The following is an 18,657-nucleotide window of genomic DNA, read 5'->3' on the forward strand; positions in this document are numbered from 1 at the left end:
CAACCCACACCCACACCCACACCCACACCCAATGCGATCTATCTTATCATAACTACTCCTGAGACCTGACAACACACCCACGCACCTGACAACAAAAGCGAGTGAGCGACACATGACTCCACCGCTGTCACGTGTTATTTCACTCCCATTATGGTGGGGACCACGCGTGTTCCCCATTATCGATCCGATCCAATTGAACGCAAAATATACAAAGGAGTATTGATGCAATAATATGCGAGACTTACATGATCTTTTTTTTTTTGAACAAGTAAATCAAGAAAAAAAATATATATCCTGTCTCTCCTACGCAACAATAGTCTCTATGATTTGATTTTCCTTAAATCTTAACTCCAAAAAAAATAAAAAAATTTAAATTCATCTATTTGAGATTGGGTATAGCTACGCCTAGAGTTGAATAACAAGAAGGGCACCTGATCAGACCGTTCACATTGCAAGTTGGGCAAATCTTGAACACACCTTTTCCCATGTAACATTTATGGCTGCCGTTGCACTTTTCACACAACACGAAGCGATGCCCTCCACATTCGTCGCAAACACCTGGCTCCGCCGCCGGAAAACCTTCTACGAACCTCTTCAGCTCTCCGGTCTCGTGAAGTTGTCGGATCTCTTCAGCTCCACCGACGTATCTGCCGCCGATGAAAACCCTAGGCAACGTCAGCTCTTTACTACCTAAGATCGCCTTTAGCTCTTCTAATAAACCAGCGTCCATTGATAGATCTCTCTCGTCTATGGAGACTCTGAACCCTTTTAAGATCGATTGAACAGTTTTGCAGTCTTCGAAGGTTTTTCGGACCACGCGGAGGCTGGTGTAGTAGACGACGATGCGCTTTTCGGCGCCTGGGAGAGAGATTGAGATTGGCGTCCCAAGATCTGGTGGAGGCGGTGGAGGGAGTGATTTGGGAAGAACAGGACGGGAGAAGGTACGGAGTACTGCGTTGGCGATGCGAACGCGTTGGAAGATGTTGGATTTCTTAGGGGGAATTGGTTCCAAATCTTCTTTGCATAGATTCTGAATGTCTTTGAATGAAGAACAGGAGAAAAGAGATTTGTTGTGTGTTGGACTTCGACCTGGTGATTTTCTCCATGGTGGCCACATTAGGGGTTGGGGAAAAGAAGAGAAGAAGATAGATTCTCTCAATGGAAGATAGAAATCAAAAGCGAAACAGAGAGGGGGAGATAATGGAGCTCCGCTTCCCTTTTTTTTCTTCTTGCTTTGTGGGGGCTTGGGAAGATGGGGTTAGCTTAAAGTGGATGTTTTGGTGGGATGGGAGAAGTGGAGCTGCGATCTGCAAAAGGTAGAAGTTGCAGGTATTGAGAGGAGAGGGTTCGACTTTTTCTCTTTTTTGTGGGGCAACGGAGGTTGAGACTTGTGAGACAGAGGAGAGGAGAGGAGAGAGAGAACGAAAACCCGAATTGTTTTAGAGGGAAAGGGAGTGTGTGAGAAAGCCAGAGAAATTTGAGGCTGTGAGGGGGTTGTTAAGTTGGTTAAAATAAGGATTTTTCCTGAGAGAGAGAGAGAGAAGACCATCTCTAGCCCGGTTTAGCAATCTTGATTGGGGGATATAATTTTGCTGCTATCTGGGTTGTAGGAACTTTCCCACTATCCGGGCTCTCAGCCAAAGTAATGGAATCTTAAAGGATATTTTGAAAAAATACGAAAATTTACAAGGGTATTTATGAACCCATGGGGGAAGTGAATTATTCTACTTCTTTGTATGCGAGTCAAGGTAATAAGAAAGTTCTTGCAACCAACAAAGCTTTTTCTATCGGATTTTAATCCTTTTCATTCTAAAAGTGTTGAGATGTCAACATCGACATCCAAGTAGATGCCAATGAGCTCGACATCCAGTGTTGACATCTCTACCTACCACTACCGCACTACACACTTTTAGAAATTGGAGAGGATTATTTTCCTTTTCTACCTTGAGAGGATTAGTAAAGATCATTGACTAGATCAAATATCGATATTTATTTGCCGCCCAGACTTGGATCAGTGTAACTGTGGTAGTGTGTGGGTGGTTTTTTTTTGGGCGGGGTGTAAAGTAGTTCAAAAAAAGCATTGGCATTGGATATTGATTAATACCTTATCCAATATTGTGAACTAAAACCATGATCATCCAGGTGTTGACATCTCTACCTACCACTACCGCACTACACACTTTTAGAAATTGGAGAGGATTATTTTCCTTTTCTACCTTGAGAGGATTAGTAAAGATCATTGACTAGATCAAATATCGATAGTTATCTGCCGCCCAAACTTGGATCAGTGTAACTGTGGTAGTGTGTGGGTGGTTTTTTTTTGGGCGGGGTGTAAAGTAGTTCAAAAAAAGCATTGGAATCGGATATTGATTAATACCTTATCCGATATTGTGAACTAAAACCATGATCATCTAGGTGTTGACATCTCTACCTACCACTAGCGCACTACACACTTTTAGAAATTGGAGAGGATTATTTTCCTTTTCTACCTTGAGAGGATTAGAAAAGATCATTGACTAGATCAAATATCGATAGTTATCTACCGCCCAAACTTGGATCAGTGTAACTGTGGTAGTGTGTGGGTGGTTTTTTATTGGGCGGGGTGTAAAATAGTTCAAAAAAAGCATTGGAATCGGATATTGATTAATACCTTATCCGATATTGTGAACTAAAACCATGATAATAACACTAGAGATGATTCTTTGAGCAAATGACATGATGGAAACGCATGAGTGAAATCATTTCATATGAAGAGAGCTAACATATCCTGCCTAGGTGGCTCAGAAAACCTTTTCTTATTAACCTTTACATGAGCTATTAAGTGATTACCAAACAAGTTCCATTAAGTGAGTTTTCTCACCATAAATGAATTTCTCCTTCTTGATATTATATGGAAATGGGTTCTAATAGTATTATGAACCATAATTACAAATTTTTCTTACCAAATAAAATATTCAAATTACATAATAATAATCGTTTATTTTATCCAAGCAAAGATTTTTTTTGGGTGATAACGGAAACTTCAATAAATCAAACAAAAAAAAAAAAAAAAAAGAGAGAGAAATAAAGAACATGCATTATTTGATGAAAATAAACTTAGTTTTTAAAGAACCATTCTTAGTAAATGGGCAAAACAGAAAATCATTGAGCACCGTTGAAGCTAAAGATATTTTTGTAATGAGGGATTCAATATATCCTGGAAAAATAGAGTTAATTAACGGTAAATTCCAATATCTCCCTATTAATAAATCAAACACTTTAGAGAGAGAGAGAGAAGAAGGATAAATTATGTTCAGCCCGATATACACCTGAGACCATTGATTGCTTATTTCTATGACCCCTGATACAGAAGAAACAACTCGGGAATTACGAAATCTGGGATTATAGAGGTATCCAAAGGTCTTTCCATATGTCAATCGATAGTCCATTACTAAATTTCCAACAAACTAGCTTCAATAACCTAGGAATGACTTGAGAGATACTATTACAGACCCACGGTCCATTGTCGCTGCAATTTACTCAATCATGGATGTGGCTGGTGTCTTCGTCACTCTTCCCTTCGGTAGCAATATATATAATAAGGGAAAATGAATTCTCTGGTAGAAGTGTAGAGCATAAAAGCCCACCCTATCAGGAGGTCTTGGGTTCTAGCTTTCTGGTTCTCATCTTCCTTCCATCCCCATAGGATAAGTATCTATCTAAAAAATTTTTTAAAACCTTTGTGGGGAACGTGCACATTGCGCCCAAATACAGAGGGGGCAAAATGAACGCCCCACCCCATGATTCTTCTGCGCACACTCTCATTAGCTCTCGTGTGCATGCAGGGGCCATGCTCCCCATAGGAAACACTTTCCCGTACAATAATATCTGATGTTTTATTTATTATGTTCTAGGTACCTCATATTTTATAAATAATATATTTGAAGTGCTTCATATTTCATAAATGTGATGTTTAATGTGTGTGTGTGTGTGTTTTTTTTTTGTAGAAAAAAGTAATGAAAATCGCTAAATCAAGAAAGATGATACATCAGTCAAATGGCAAATTTAGTCTTAATACTCTTAGTTTTTACTAGGGGTGCAAGTTTGGCCCTGTCGGCCCAAACCCGCCCTGGCCCTGTCGGCCCAAACCCGCCCTGGCCCGCTCTGAGCCCGAACAGGGTCTGGGTTGAAATATTTGGCCCTGAGGGCGGGTTAGGGTTGGAAATTTTTGACCCTGAGTCAGGGCCGGGTCGGGTTAGGGTTGAGGCTTCAGGCTAAGCTTGGCCTGGCCTAGCCCGGCCCGACCCTGATTTAAGTTATACTATAAAATATATATTGATATAATATATACATTATAAACTTTAAATGTCACCTACATTTTTTTAGATAATATATTATATATGACGACAATAAGTGATATAATACTTTTTATTATAGTGTTATTTTATGTAAATTTGATAATGTTCTCCTCGGTCCATTCTAGCCCATGCATTTCTTTCCTTTTCCCCATGATCAGGGCCAATCAGGGTCAACCCGGCCCGACCCTGAGGGCGGGTCAGGGTTGGATTTTTCTGACCCTGAGTCAAGGTCAGGTCGGGCCTGGGCCCAACTAAGGGGACTTAGGGTTGGGCTAGGGTTCTATAAAGCCCGGCCCAACCCGACCCTGTTGCAGCCCTAGTTTTCACAATTAAATTAGGGAAAAAATTCTCTGTCTGGGAGTGTGGCCTACTCCAGCACTCTCATGAGTCTATCTCTCTCCTCCCCATGTGAAAAGACACCTCTGCCCCCTTGTTTTAAGGAGGAGAGAGATAGACACATGGGAGTGCTAGCGTATGCCACACTCCCGTATAGAAAACTGCTTCCCATTAAATTATTAGTTGGATCAATATAGGTTCTATCTTTTTTTAGCAATACATACATTAATAAAAGAATTCATTGCTAATTTAATATCCAGCAAACCAGTAAATACTTCTCATTACCATTGATAAGAGCTTTGAATCATCTCGTTAACCAACTTCTTACAATCAGTCCAAATGTCAATATTGTTGACTCCTCATTTTTCATAAACGTTACATTTGGGTAGAAAAGACAAAAAAGGAAAGCATTGAATCAAGAAATATGATATACACTAAAAAATGGCACATTTAGTACTCTTAGCTAGGGGTGTCGACCGGTCGGGCTCGGTCGGTCTCGGTCGGGCCTAGCCGGGCCTCACCAATTTTATAGGCTGCACCGTGTCCGACCGTTTAGGTATTCGGGCTTGTCTTGGGCAAGCATGGTACGGTTTCATTTCAATCGATCGGTGTTCGGTCTTTAATCAGGGCAGCCTTATTCGGGCTAAACAGGCCTAAATCGAGTCTAAAACAGGCTAATGAGCTGTTTAACTCTAAACGATCTCTAAACGGTGTGGGCTTACTAATTGACATGCAACCAGAATTTTAAGTTCAAACCATCACACCGTTGGGCACTCATTGTACACCTCAACTCAAAATCAAATAAAATTTATCCCAACAAAAATAGTAGCACAATACCGAATAAAAACACTTCGAACAAACTAAGTAGAGGGTAATAAAAAAAATAACACAACACCAAATAGAAGCACATCTAACAAAGTAAGATCTAAAAACTAAAACTAAGCCCTCATCTCACCTACGTTAAGTGTATCTAAATCTAACCAATAAATGTCAAAGATCAACAAAAAAACAAACAAAAAAGAAGAAATTTGGAAGGAATGGGAGAGGAAGTTTATAAGTTAAAGGGTCAGGCTAGGTCGGGCTGCAACAGGGCGGTCTAGATTGGGCCTGGAATCGATCGGTCTGGTCGGACGCCCGACCGGCTAGGACCCCACACCAGGACCGCCCAATTACTAAACATGTCGGGCTTAAGCCCGACAAGTTTAGTAATTGGGCCGAGCCGGGCTGGGCTTTAACCGGGCAGGCTCGGTCGAGGCTGACAGGCCTGGCCTAGAATTGACACCCCTACTCTTAGCTATCACAACTAACCTATGAGCTGGATTGGTATAGGTTTCCTTTTTAACAATATATACATTATTTAAAGACTTCATTGCTAATTTAATATCTAGTAAAACAATAAATACTTTCCATTGCTATTGATAAGAGCTTTGAGTAATCCAACTAACCAGCTTCTTACAATCATTCCAAATCTCAATACTGTTGACTCTTCATATTTCATAAATGTTACGTTTGAAGTATTTATTATTATTATTTTTTGATAGAAAAAAAAAAGGGAAAACATAGAATCAAGAAAGATTATGTATCACTCAAAAATGGCAGATTTAGTCTTAGTGTTCCTAACTATTACAATTAAACTATGAGCTGGATCAATATAGGTTCTATCCTTTTTAACAATACATACATTTATAAAAGAGTTCATTGTTGATTTAATATCTGACAAAGCAAAAATACTTTCCATTGCCATTGATAAGAGCTTTGAGTCATCCAATTAACCAGCTCATCACAATCAGTCTGAATATCATTATAGTCGACTCCCCATATTTTATAAATGTTATATTTGAATTTATTTTTTTTTTAGAAAAAAATAAAGGAAAACACTGGATCAATAAAGATGATACATCACCCAAAATGATAGATTTAGTATTAGTATTCCTAGCTATCACAGCTAACCCATGAGCTGGATCGTTATAAGTACTATCTTTTTTAAAAATACATACATTAATAAAAGATTTCATTGCATGCTGATTTAATATCCAGCAAACCAGTAAATACTTCCCATTGCCATTGATAAGAAATTTGAGTCATCCAGTTAATCAGCTCCCCACAATTAGTCTGAATATCAGTATAGCCGACTCCTCATATTTCATAAATGTATGTTTGAATTTTTATTTGTAGAAAAAAAATAAAGAAAAGTACTGAATCAAGAAAATTGATACGTCACTCAAAATGGTAAATTTAGTTTTAGTATTCCTAACTATCATAGCTAACCTATGAGCTGGATCGATATAGGTTCTATCTCTTTTAACAATATATACATTAATAAAAGACTTTATTGTTGAATTAATATCCAGAAAAACTATAATACTTCTCATTGCCATTGATAAGAGCTTTGAATCATCTAGTTAACCAGCACCTCATAATCAGTTTGAATATCAATACTGTCGACTCCTCATATTTCATAAATGTTATATTTGAAATATTTTCTTTTGTTAGAAAAAAATAAATGAAAACACTGAACCAAGAAAGATGATACATCACCCAAAATGACAAATTTAGTCTTAGTACACCTAGCTATCACAGGTAACCTATAAGCTGGATCGGTATAGGTTTTATCTTTTTTTAACAATACATACATTAATTAAAGACTTCAATACTAATTTAATATCTAACAAAACAAAAAAACAAAAATACTTCCCATTGCCATTGATAAGAGCTTTGAGTCCTCTAGTTAACTAGCTCTTCACAATCAGTCCAAATAACAATACGATCGACTCCTCATATTTCATAAATGTTATGTTTGAAGAATTTTTTTTTTCGGTAAAAAAAAATAAAGCAAAGCACTGAAACAAGAAATATGATACATCACCCAAAATGATGGATTTAGTCTTAGCACTTCTAGCTATTATAACTAATCTATGATCTCTATCGATATAGGTTCTATCTTTTTTTAACAATACATACATTAATTAAAGATTTTATTGTTCATTTAATATCCGTCAAACAATAAATACTTCCCATTCACATTGATAAGAGCATAGAGTCATCCAGTTAACCAGTTCCTCACAATTATTCCAAATGTCAATATTGTTGACTCCTATTGATCTTCCCTTTTGAAACCCCATGAGCATTCGTTATGCCTCGGCTTCCTATGCATTCCTTGTATACCGAAACTCCATACAAAAATCGATAATTTTTTTATTAAAAAATATAATTGATGCCCAACCAGCCTTGTTTGTGTCCTTAATAAAACTTCAATCACAAACAATTATAGTATGACTAGAGGGTGTAAGTTCAAGGTAATCCACCACAAGTAAGGATGAAACACATGGTGAAAAGTTTTTATCTATATGATGATGGAAAGTAGAAAAGGTTTTGGTTTGATATCCATTTATCGATATTAATCATTATCCTATATGGATTCGGTTGATAACGGGAAAACATGCATTAATTGATTCCCAGTGTTAACATATGTAATTGCAAACGCAGCATGAAAAAGTAATTTTTCTTCAATGAGGGATGATCTTGGCTAAGAGTATTAAATGGTCCTATTTCGTTTATACCATTTAATTAGAAGGTCTCAATTTTGAAACAAAAATCGTCATTTATTGAACGGTTTCGAATTAAATGGTTTGGGTCAATTTCTATAAACAATTTCTATTTGATTTTGGCACCTTTACGTACATATAAGGGTGTTAAATAGTACTATTCAGTTTAAACCATTTAATTAAATGGTGTCAATTTTAAAACCAAAATCGAACCATTTAATAAACGGTTTCACGGTTTCAGTATGATTTTGACACTTTTAATCTTGGCACTAGTAATCTGTATAGAAGATCATAAACATTTTCACCTTGGAAGAATTTCGTTCTTAATCATAATAAAATTGTTGCCCAAATCCTCGTAGAAAATGGACATGAATAAAAGGTGTCCATTAGTTTCCTTCTCTGCCACACAAAGCACACAAGTGTCATCGATATCTAGAAAATATTTTAGATTTCCCTTAGGCTTCGTTTGTTTTGATGTAAAATTTTACACAGAAAATTTTACATGTTGAAAATTTGTCCATTGTTTGTTTATAGGAAGTAAAATGTGTCGTATAATATCACCATAAAATTTTCAATGTTTGTTTATCATTAATTTTCATAGTAAAACTATATAAAATAATTGCATGAGATGTCATTATAACAAATTTTAATTAGGCATCCCGTATTATATGGTTGTAAAAGTCATGGATCGACATAGAACCCACAAATACGTAAGTCATATGTGATTCATCCAAGGGAAAAAAATCCCCACGTGAACACATACCTCGTACATTTTTTTGGGCTCATTTAAAGCTATATTTGGTTTCAAAATTCAGAATTAGAATCATGTTTGGGTGGCCACAAGTTAGGCTATTCTAACTTAAAAATTTTTTAAATTAGAATCTAAATGTAAAATAAAAGTTTAAAAATCAACAGACGATTATATCATTTATCAAGAATTCGTTACTCTTGGGATCAAATTAAAGTCACATATCACTCTTTAGTACTCTTGAGAATTAGAATATAAATCTAACAAAACTTAAAATCAACAAGTGCTCACATCACTCTTTGCCTTCATTCAGCAATTTCCAGGTAAACAATTGAAATTTTGGATGGACTCTAGTTTTCCATAATAAACATAAAATAATATTTTATTAATTGAGGCAGAATTATCAACATCTGATGTTCTAGAGCCACTCAAAAATTTTGTAGCAAGATTGGAACCAAATGTTTTTTGAAAGGTTCATGAAAGTTTAAGAGTTTGTAACCTATGTTTGAATTATTTGGCAAATGAATTATTCGGTAAGAAAATTTTGGATTTCAAGAATCTGGCTCTTGAAAAAAATATCCGGTTGGCTAATGATTTGGCTATTAAGGCCAGATCAACTAGAACCAATGTGCAATTGTCTGACATTTCTCTTCCTTAATAAATACTAGCGATCCTCTTCCTACCAAAAAAAAAACAAAAAAGAATTTGGTTCTTGAAAAAAATTCAGTTATAGTTTTGGAGCCAAATGTTTTGGTTTGAAAATTTTGAGAAAATGGACTAAAATTTTGGTTTTAATTGTTTAAATATAAATTATGTACTTCTAATTTATCTCAATCTGAATTTTATTTTTTGAACAAAATTTCAAATTGGTGAAACTAATTTAACCAAGAGTATTATCTTTCCAAATTATTTCTAAATATAAAGTTAACTATAGATGTGAGTAGAAATTATCTTAGCTTCTCGATAATTTAAAACAAGTATAAAGGGGTGATATCGATTTCTACATATGTATTCTCTTCAAAAGCAATGTAATAAAGATGTGATTGTAGGAGGAAATTAAATTTATGAAAACTTTTTCAAGAAAAAATTATCCATACTCTTTCATACTCTCTCTCCTCCCTGACACTTTGTCCTCATTAATTGTATTCCTACCCTCTTTTATACTCCCATTGGTTGGGTACAGAGATTCAATTACACATCGACAACAAGATGATCATCTTCCTCATGAAGACCCAAACTAATGGGAAAAATTTTCAACTAACTACTGAGAACAAGTGAGAGAAAAAGTAAATACTTAATAGAGATGCAAGAATGTAGAAAGGAAAATTTAATATGGACAATGATTGAGTAAGAACTTGAGTGTCATTGACTCTTGCTATAGAATTTTTTTGATCAGAAACATAGAAATTTTATTAGCTAAAGAGCCTCGACTGGAGAGAACTCTAGAGGGGCAAAGGTACAACAAGAGAAACAAAGGATGGAGACAAGGGCCACCAAACAAATGCCAAAGAACTAGAAAAAGCAAAATGAGCTAAGCTATGAGCCTCATATAATACATGAACGATGAAACACAAAATTAAGGATATAATTTTATTTTTTTTTAAATAAGTTATCTTTTCTTAATTTTCTCTTAAGGGTGTAAATTTTAAATCGAAATCTCTATTGAAATCGAATCAAGCTGTTTAATCAGGAATCGATAATTAATTGGTTCAACATAACCGATAATAAACCATCAGTTCTAAACCACTTAGAACAATTTAAAGACAATAAACTATTAAACCGAATAAAATCGAATATGAACTCAATAAAGCTAAGTAAACCAATTGATTGAACTGTTAAACTGAATACAACTAGTAACGAATCGAATACAGCCGATTTAATTGAATCAAATTGATTAACCCAAATAATCAAACCAGTTAAATCGATTGAGAACTATATAACAAAAAAAAAAAACCAATAATAAATCGAAACTTAACTGATAATAATTGTATAAGTAGAACCGATTACATGCCAATTAACCAAAACTGATCAGTAAACAATTTCGGTTTAGGAACTTGATACCTTTTAATAATCGGATCAATTTTGATTTATGTCAATTACAATATGAATCAAACCATCTAAAGTGAAGGAAGTTTTCATTCATCCATGATGAAGGAAATCAATGCTAAAAAATATCGTGTCTCCCTACCATTTGAAGTTGATTGTGCCCTAGGAGTCCAATCCAACGACAAAGAAGTAGGGAATTCATTTACCATGGGTGAAGAAAAACTCGGTCCTATCTCTAGTTTTTTCTTTGGATGTTCTTTTTTCGAGGGAAAGTGAGTGAACACAATATACAAGAAATTTTCAAAAATAGGAAAGAGAACGCTACCTGGTCTCGTCCAGTCGCGGCCCACACATGGCTATGCACCTGAGGGCACGATGGTCATTTTTCATGCAACCCTGTGTTTGGGCACAGGGGCTGTGAGTCGCAAGCGACCAGGTAGTGTTCTTTCTATGTAAAAAATATAAAAGAACTCTGTTCGGGAGCGTGGATTATGCCAACGCTCCCATGTGTTTATTTCTTTCCTCTTCATGTGAGAAGACATTTATACCCCTTGTTTAAGGAAGAGAGAGAAAGACATAGGAAACGCTGGCGTAGGACGCACTCCCGGACAGAAAATCACTTCCTAGGAGAGGAATCGAAAAGAGAGAGACATTTCATTTCATAAGCCTCATTGAAGCATAAAAGTTTGAAATTTCTTGCAACTTCACATCGATAACCAGAGGAATCGAAAAAGAGAGAGAGAGGAAACTGAAGAAAGGATGGAAGACGGTGGTGGTATTGCTGATCCCTCTCCTCCTCCGGTCATCACCATCCAAGTAAAATTCAGTGGGAGAACTATACCTATCTCCATCAACCTAGAATCCACCATTAAAGACTAGAAATCCATTCTTCAACCGCTCACAAATGTCCTTCCGAGAGGACAAAGACTCATCTCCAAAGGCACCTTCTCTCCCTATCTTTGCGTACTTCTGTTTGTTAACTTCTTCTCTAAAATTCTCAAACCCTATTGTGGTTCTTGATGCTGCGTCAGGTAAAGTTCTGTTGGACACCACGATGTTGAAGGATTCGGAACTGAGCGACGGATCGAAGCTCATGCTCATGGCTTCTCAGGGCTTATCATTTTTCAAAACTTGGGTATTGGGTTGATATTAAGGAAACTTAGAGGGGAGGGGGATGATATTTCTCCTAATTTTAATTATCTTCTTAATTTCCTTTATTAATTCAATGTTATTAAGACTGATGTGCAATCTATTCTTTTATATTCCAACTCAACCAAAAGCTTGAGTTATTTCCAACACCCCTCCTCACGTGTAGCTGTAAACTCTTTCCAATCCAAAAACTCAAATTTTTTTCAACACTCCTCCTAACGTGTAGTTGCTAACTTTCTAACACTCTACATCACGTGTAGCTGCAAACTCTTTCCAATCCAAAAATTCAAATTCTTTTCGACACTCCCCCTAACATGTAACTACAAACTCTTTCCTGCATTCCCCCCTATAGTTCAAGAACTCGTCGAGATCTCGGTAATATTTCTCTTTTGAAAAAAATGAGACGAGACTTGAGACGAAATGAAATATTACCCCATCTCGGTTAGAGATTTTGGTTAGACCGAGATTTTGTTCAAACTAACCTTTATAATGTACATATCTCGACATAGACACTCAACATCTCTCCAGAACTCGACAGAGAAGTGTGCATTTGACCTGTTTTTGAGAATTTTTTTACAGTGCTTTATGATAGAGATATATGTAATATGTTAAAATTGATGTATTGTACACTTTCACATTTGTAATGTTATTTAAGTTGTTTTATATTAATTGTATGATTTGATTGCTTTCACTTACTAAATTATGTGTAGAATAGGGCCTATTAGTACGTCGTTGCCTACCAACCTACGGTCCGAAATGAAACTCTTATTTGGACTTTGTTTTTGCAAAATCTGAATAATTGTGTGCAAATGGCCTAAAATATGCTTAGTACTAAGTTTCAGGCCCAAACTAGATCTAAAACCCACCAAAACTGGCCTTCGAGTTTTTTTTTTTTTAAAAATTTACACCAACTCGATTTTTTGGCTGGGTGAAACCTGTACCAAAACTGAATTCTTAAACCTTCCCCCCCCCCCCCCTCTCACATGTAGGTGGGGGGACTATGTCCAATACTCCCTTTCACTTGAAGCTAAAATGAGCATACATGTGGAAAAATAATGCGGGGGAGGACCGAGAGACTGCTTTGATACCATTAGATTCCAACACAAAAATGTGAACTATTAAATGTAGATCCCAATTGGTATATGAAAACACTCAAGGTCCTAAATTTTTTTTTATGAAAGTGTAATCACACAAACCATATACCAATCCCAAAAGGTTAACCGACTTTTAAGACCGTAGAATGGCGGATATACACAACACACACCATACTCACACACTCAAGATCCCAAATTTAACCAATGCAAAATAACTTCTATCACTCCGCTAGCGCTCACGTGTAACCGAAATGAACATACACATGGAAAGATAGGATGGGGGTGGGACTATTCCCAATATATTCTTTACTTAAGACACACATTGATTTGATTGATTGATTCCATGGTTTCTCTACTAATAATATCCTTCTTGGTTCTCTTGTGGGTGATATTTTTTAGGCTAAAATGAGCAAGACATTTGCAGCTCCTTACTCAAGCACAACCTTACTATGTTTCATGGCTAGCATTCAATGTGGAGTCATTGGAATATGCGTCGAGCACAATATCTCAAGATGGCCTTTAAAGTCTCACATTAGACTCATCACAGCTTTATGCTCTGTAAGCTTAATAATCCGAAATTAAAAGATCCTTATTTTCTTATTCTCTCATGTCTGTTCCAAAATTTCCAATCATCACACTTTCTTGATCTTCAGGGAGCTATGGGATCACTAGCGATTTGCATCATGTCATGGTGTATAGAGAAGAGAGGTCCTCTTTATGTTTCCATGTTCAACCCACTAGTGCTCGTCATTGTAGCTGTAATGGGTTGGGAAATACTCAATGAGAAATTATATATGGGAAGGTATGTATTTTGTTGTTTATTCCTTATTATTCCTCATTATTTTTGAGGCATTCGTTCTTAATATTTAACTAAATTTAGTGAAGGGAGAATGTTCTCTGTGCCACAGTGCAGGCTCCGCCCAGGCACATGGGTAGCTTGTGCAGGAAGGCAGGGTGGTCATTGCACCCACCCCCATTTGCCTGCGCCTATGCTGCGGCACAGAGAACAGTGGCCCTTTAGTGAATATTAAGTAGGAGTGCAACTGGACCAGATTGGCTCTAGCAGCCCCAATGTAGATGTAATTATTATGATAATATATCGTATATATGGTATTTTCTTATTGACACCCCTCAAATAATTTGTAACTTTACTTTTTTTGCCCTTTTAGTATAACATATTTTTTTTCTTCTAAAAAGGGTAAATCCTATCATTTCACATGTATATTCTAAAACATGCAAAGACAATGACAGCTTGTAAAATCCCCCTTTTATACCCTTAACTTAAAGTAGTGTTGCTGTGTTGGGAATAATATAAGGGGTAATCAAAATAAGCTTACAAATTCTAAATACACCCATAGAGGTGTGTCATTTAAACAATCTTATTATATAAAAAAAAAATAGACCTAGTTTTTTTGCACGGGTCCGTGTATGTACACAATCATGCCTTCAATTGTTGGATGGGAGCTATGAGGGGCAGATGTGTAAGGGTTGAAGGCATGACCATGTACATATATACATGGTTATGTACAAAACCTTTTACCGTAAAATTAATATATTTATAGGGTAGAGATTGTTGTCTGGTCTTGTGGCCCCTGCATCAAGGCAAGGACCAATGAGAACGCGTGCAGGGGCATCAACATAAATGGGATTTTTGTATCACAGGGGTGTGGTGGTTTCGCATGCTCTTATACCTGAGCACAGGGGCCACACGACTAGGCAACATTTTTTCCCTCATATTTATATGTACAAAAGTAACAGAACTGAGTTGCGAGCATTGGACTAGGCTCAGATCGAGGCCTCAATCCATGCCTAGTCCAGCCTGACCCTGAGCCTAAAATTCTCAACCCTGCCCATGTCCACTGGCTGAAAAGCTCATCCCAGACGCCGTCAAACTCAGGCGAGTTTGGGCTCACCGGGCCAAACTTGCACCCTAATATTAAGCATATTGATACCTGTAAAAGATAGGTTCACAGTTCAACTCACAATTTTGTATTTTCAGTGCTTTGGGGTCAGCATTGATAGTGGTGGGACTCTACGTTGTTCTATGGGGCAAGGAGAAAGAGATGGATCAGATAAGCATAGACAATGGGTTGAGATAAGGGGAGGAGCATTACAAGAAAGGAGATATGGAATTACCTGTGTATTCAAATGGCAATCTTTGAAATGCAGGTTAAATTGCAGATAGATCAGATGACACTCCATTGATTGCTCCTGGGGTTAATGTGGGAGAAGAAATGAAGACTATAAGAGTATAGAGAGAGTTTCCCTGATTTGAACTACTATCTTTTCTTCATCTCAAGGTGGAATTTAAATAAAAAAAATTGAGACAACAAAGGGTTTATGGGGATTGAGCAAAAAATAATTAGTGTCGTAAATCTTGTAAGTTGACCATGGTGCCCAAGTGTGTTACTTTTTTATTTCTCTTCTTTTCTAACATTATTTAGTATGTTATAATTTTTGGGTAAATTACACATCACCCCCTGGTTTTCAAGCGAAACTCAGATCACCCCTTGGTTTTTGAAAAAACTCAAATCACCCCCTTTACAGTAACGGTGTTAGTCTGCTGTTAGTTATTTGTGTGGAAGGACTATTTGACCCTTTTACTAAAACATTAGAATTAAATTTATAATACTACCCTTCCTTCATCTTCAACATTGGTCAAGGGTAGTTTAGGAATTTAAATTTATTTAACTGGCTGACATCATCACTTAACAACATAAAACTAACGGTAGAGGCTAATTTGTCATATTGGGGTCTAAACCAGAAGGAGATTTGAGTTTTTTCAAAAACCAGGGTGTGATTTGAGTTTTATTGAAAACTAGGGGGTGACGTGTAATTTATCCTATATTCTATAGAACATTAAACTACATTAAGTCGTCAAAAATCAACATTAAGCCACATCAAGTAATCACAAATCATTATTAAGTCACATCAGATATGGAATTAGTGTGGTTTTGTAATGCAACCAAGGAATATATCGTGAAGTGAATCAAGTTGGGTGTCTCAATAACATGTAGTATTTCAATTTATCCCTCCCAATATGGTTTATGTTTCTAATAAGTACTTTCCCCTTCGTCTCTTAATTTGACATGTGGAAATTAAAATGTGTTTGTTCATATTTGGCACCAAGGATGTAGATGGATAATCGGAATCCGAATCTGAATCCGCATCCGTATCCATTTAAGGACATCCGTATTTGTTTAGAGATATCCGAGAAATAATCCGAATATTCCGATTAAAATACGTCCGAAAAAAAATCCGAATACTTAATAATAAAAAATTAAGTAAATAATGATTTTGAGGGTTTTTTAAGATTCAACAAGTTCTAGAATATGTTGAAAAGAGAATCATGATCTAAGAGATATGGATTGAGAGTGAATTGTATCTACTAGGGAGAGGAAGGTCCGGGTTACACAAGGCAGAGATGTAAACGGATGGTCGAAAATCCGAATCCGATCAGTTTACATCCTTATTTGGCACATGATTATAGAAAAAAAAAATTTCTTCTAATTTGGCAAGATTACGAGTATTTCTATATCTAAGAAAGGGTCTAGATTGGCCAGACAAAATCAATTAATTGAAATATGACAAATATTGGTAACAAGCTAGAGAAACTCTCCGGTCGTAACCAGCTAGAGTAGATAAAACATTTTCCCTTCTTTAAACAAAGGTAACAAGGATCACAAATTAATAATAATAGAATGAATCTTTGATTCTATCTAGGAAAGAAAAATTATCACTCACAACATTATCCAAGAACTATTAAGTTTTCTTTCACACACATAGAAGAAAGAATCTGATCTCCACTGGTGATGTGACTCTATGATTGGACCAATGATTCAAAACATAGAATTAGAGATTGAATTGGTCCTTGATCATATCAGAATCAACTGAAATTGATCCCTAAAACCCTAGAATTGGCCCTTAGATCTATTAACTTAGCAATTCTAGGGTTTTGGACCAAGAATTGGTCGTGTCAAATCGTTTGGAATCGGGAACGTTATAGTCGATCCCAATTCGAATCAACCAATTATTCGACCGATGCAATTCAGTTTTTTTAAACCGTAGATTGAACTCTTGTGTCATCATTAATTCCTACTCCTTTATATATATAGTTGAAAATACCATTCTCAATGTTAATCAGAGGTTGAGATATCCATGGTGAAGAGAAACTCGATCCACCCAAGAAAACAGAAGTATAAAATGTAGGAGAATTAGTAATATTATAATTCTCAATTGAATCTTTGTCCTATACAATGAATCACTACAATAATATAAAATACAATAACATACCGTTCACCGTTAGTTGCGGCGGAACTTGATGAAGCCATTGCAATGGGTTTTGATGAGAAGAATATCAAAATAAAAAAGAGAAGGACTTCTTCCCTTAATCTTTCTATATGCAATTCTTTCAATGGGTAAAGAGTTGCTTGTGCATAGATGAGGGGAGGGACCTTCTCCTCCTTAAATAGTCATAATCTGTCAATCTCCCATAAAGACTTGACAGTTAGACTAGAAGATTAATACTCCCGTAATGAAGCCTAGTAATGGGACATAAAGGATCAAGTTTAATGGAACCCATAACAGAAACCATTGAATGGGGATAGAGTTGGTCAATTGGTCAATCAATAATTTCCTACAATCTCCCACTTGAACCATATGACCAAACGTATAATCTCTCAATCCATAACAATAATACTTGGATCCCATCAAAATATCCCATACAAAGCTTACACAACATAATACCTTGAATGAATAGTCTTATCAATGCAATTCATGGCGGTTATATGTCATTTATACCGACATATTCCCTTCCATAATCACAACAACAATAAATCCATCCAAGCAGGTCCTTAAGTAGGGAAACAAATAATAAACGGTCCAAAAGAAAAAACTATAGTATCTCACTCATATCATAATAAATGTATACACAAAGATAGAGATGAGATATGTCCAGGAACAGCCATAAATATGATCATATCAAATAATAGAAGGTGTCTATAAAAAAATGTGACCAATACATCAAACTCTAGTAAGACCCATATTAGATACAAGATCTACAAAGAGCTTAGGCGCCAATGCCTTGGTCAACGGATCTGCAATCATCAGACTTGTTTTTATATGAAATGCAGATACCTTCTGTTCCTGAACAACTTCCTTCACAAAGTTGTACTTCACCCCAATATGTTTAGTTCTACTAGAATGCTTGTCATTCTTGGAGTAGTACAGAGCGGTGATGTTGTCACAGTAAAGTCTTAGCGGCTTCATGATGGAGTCGACAACCCGAAGCCCTGAGATATAATTCCGCAACCAAATCGCCATTGATGTGGCCTCAAAGCATACCACGAATTCTGCTTCCATGGTGGAAGTGGAGACACAAGTCTGTTTCTTGGACTTCCAAG

General features: G+C 36.3%; 2 protein-coding genes across 3 annotated transcripts; one reads left to right on the forward strand and one right to left on the reverse strand.

Moving 5' to 3' along the window:
• Positions 1–362: 362 nt before the first annotated feature.
• LOC122670670 (uncharacterized protein At5g39865-like) lies at positions 363–1,411 on the reverse strand. Its single transcript, XM_043867630.1, has one exon. The coding sequence runs from the start codon at positions 1,115–1,117 to the stop codon at positions 380–382; it is 738 nt and encodes a 245-aa protein (XP_043723565.1). The 5' UTR covers positions 1,118–1,411; the 3' UTR covers positions 363–379.
• Positions 1,412–13,615: 12,204 nt separating this feature from the next.
• On the forward strand, positions 13,616–15,522 carry LOC122672844 (WAT1-related protein At1g09380-like). Of its 2 annotated transcripts, XR_006334492.1 has the most exons (4): positions 13,616–13,813; positions 13,909–14,057; positions 15,255–15,410; positions 15,471–15,522. XR_006334492.1 is itself a non-coding variant. In XM_043870341.1 (3 exons), exons 1-3 carry the CDS (start codon positions 13,661–13,663, stop codon positions 15,352–15,354), a joined length of 402 nt encoding a protein of 133 aa, XP_043726276.1. In that variant the 5' UTR covers positions 13,622–13,660; the 3' UTR covers positions 15,355–15,522. The 2 variants fall into 2 exon arrangements, 1 of the variants encoding a protein (XP_043726276.1); XM_043870341.1 differs by having other exon boundaries at positions 13,622–13,813; positions 15,255–15,522.
• Positions 15,523–18,657: the final 3,135 nt, after the last annotated feature.

The sequence above is a fragment of the Telopea speciosissima genome, chromosome 8 (genome assembly GCF_018873765.1).
Source record: "Telopea speciosissima isolate NSW1024214 ecotype Mountain lineage chromosome 8, Tspe_v1, whole genome shotgun sequence".
Classification (NCBI taxonomy): Eukaryota; Viridiplantae; Streptophyta; class Magnoliopsida; order Proteales; family Proteaceae; genus Telopea; species Telopea speciosissima.

Coding starts and splice junctions, on each gene's coding strand:
- LOC122670670 (XM_043867630.1), bottom strand. CDS start 1,117: ATGTGGCCACCATGGAGAAAATCACCAGGTCGAAGTCCAACACACAAC.
- LOC122672844 (XM_043870341.1), top strand. CDS start 13,661: ATGAGCAAGACATTTGCAGCTCCTTACTCAAGCACAACCTTACTATGT. Junction 13,814..13,908: donor TCATCACAGCTTTATGCTCT/GTAAGCTTAATA, acceptor CTTGATCTTCAG/GGAGCTATGGGATCACTAGC. Junction 14,058..15,254: donor GAGAAATTATATATGGGAAG/GTATGTATTTTG, acceptor TTGTATTTTCAG/TGCTTTGGGGTCAGCATTGA.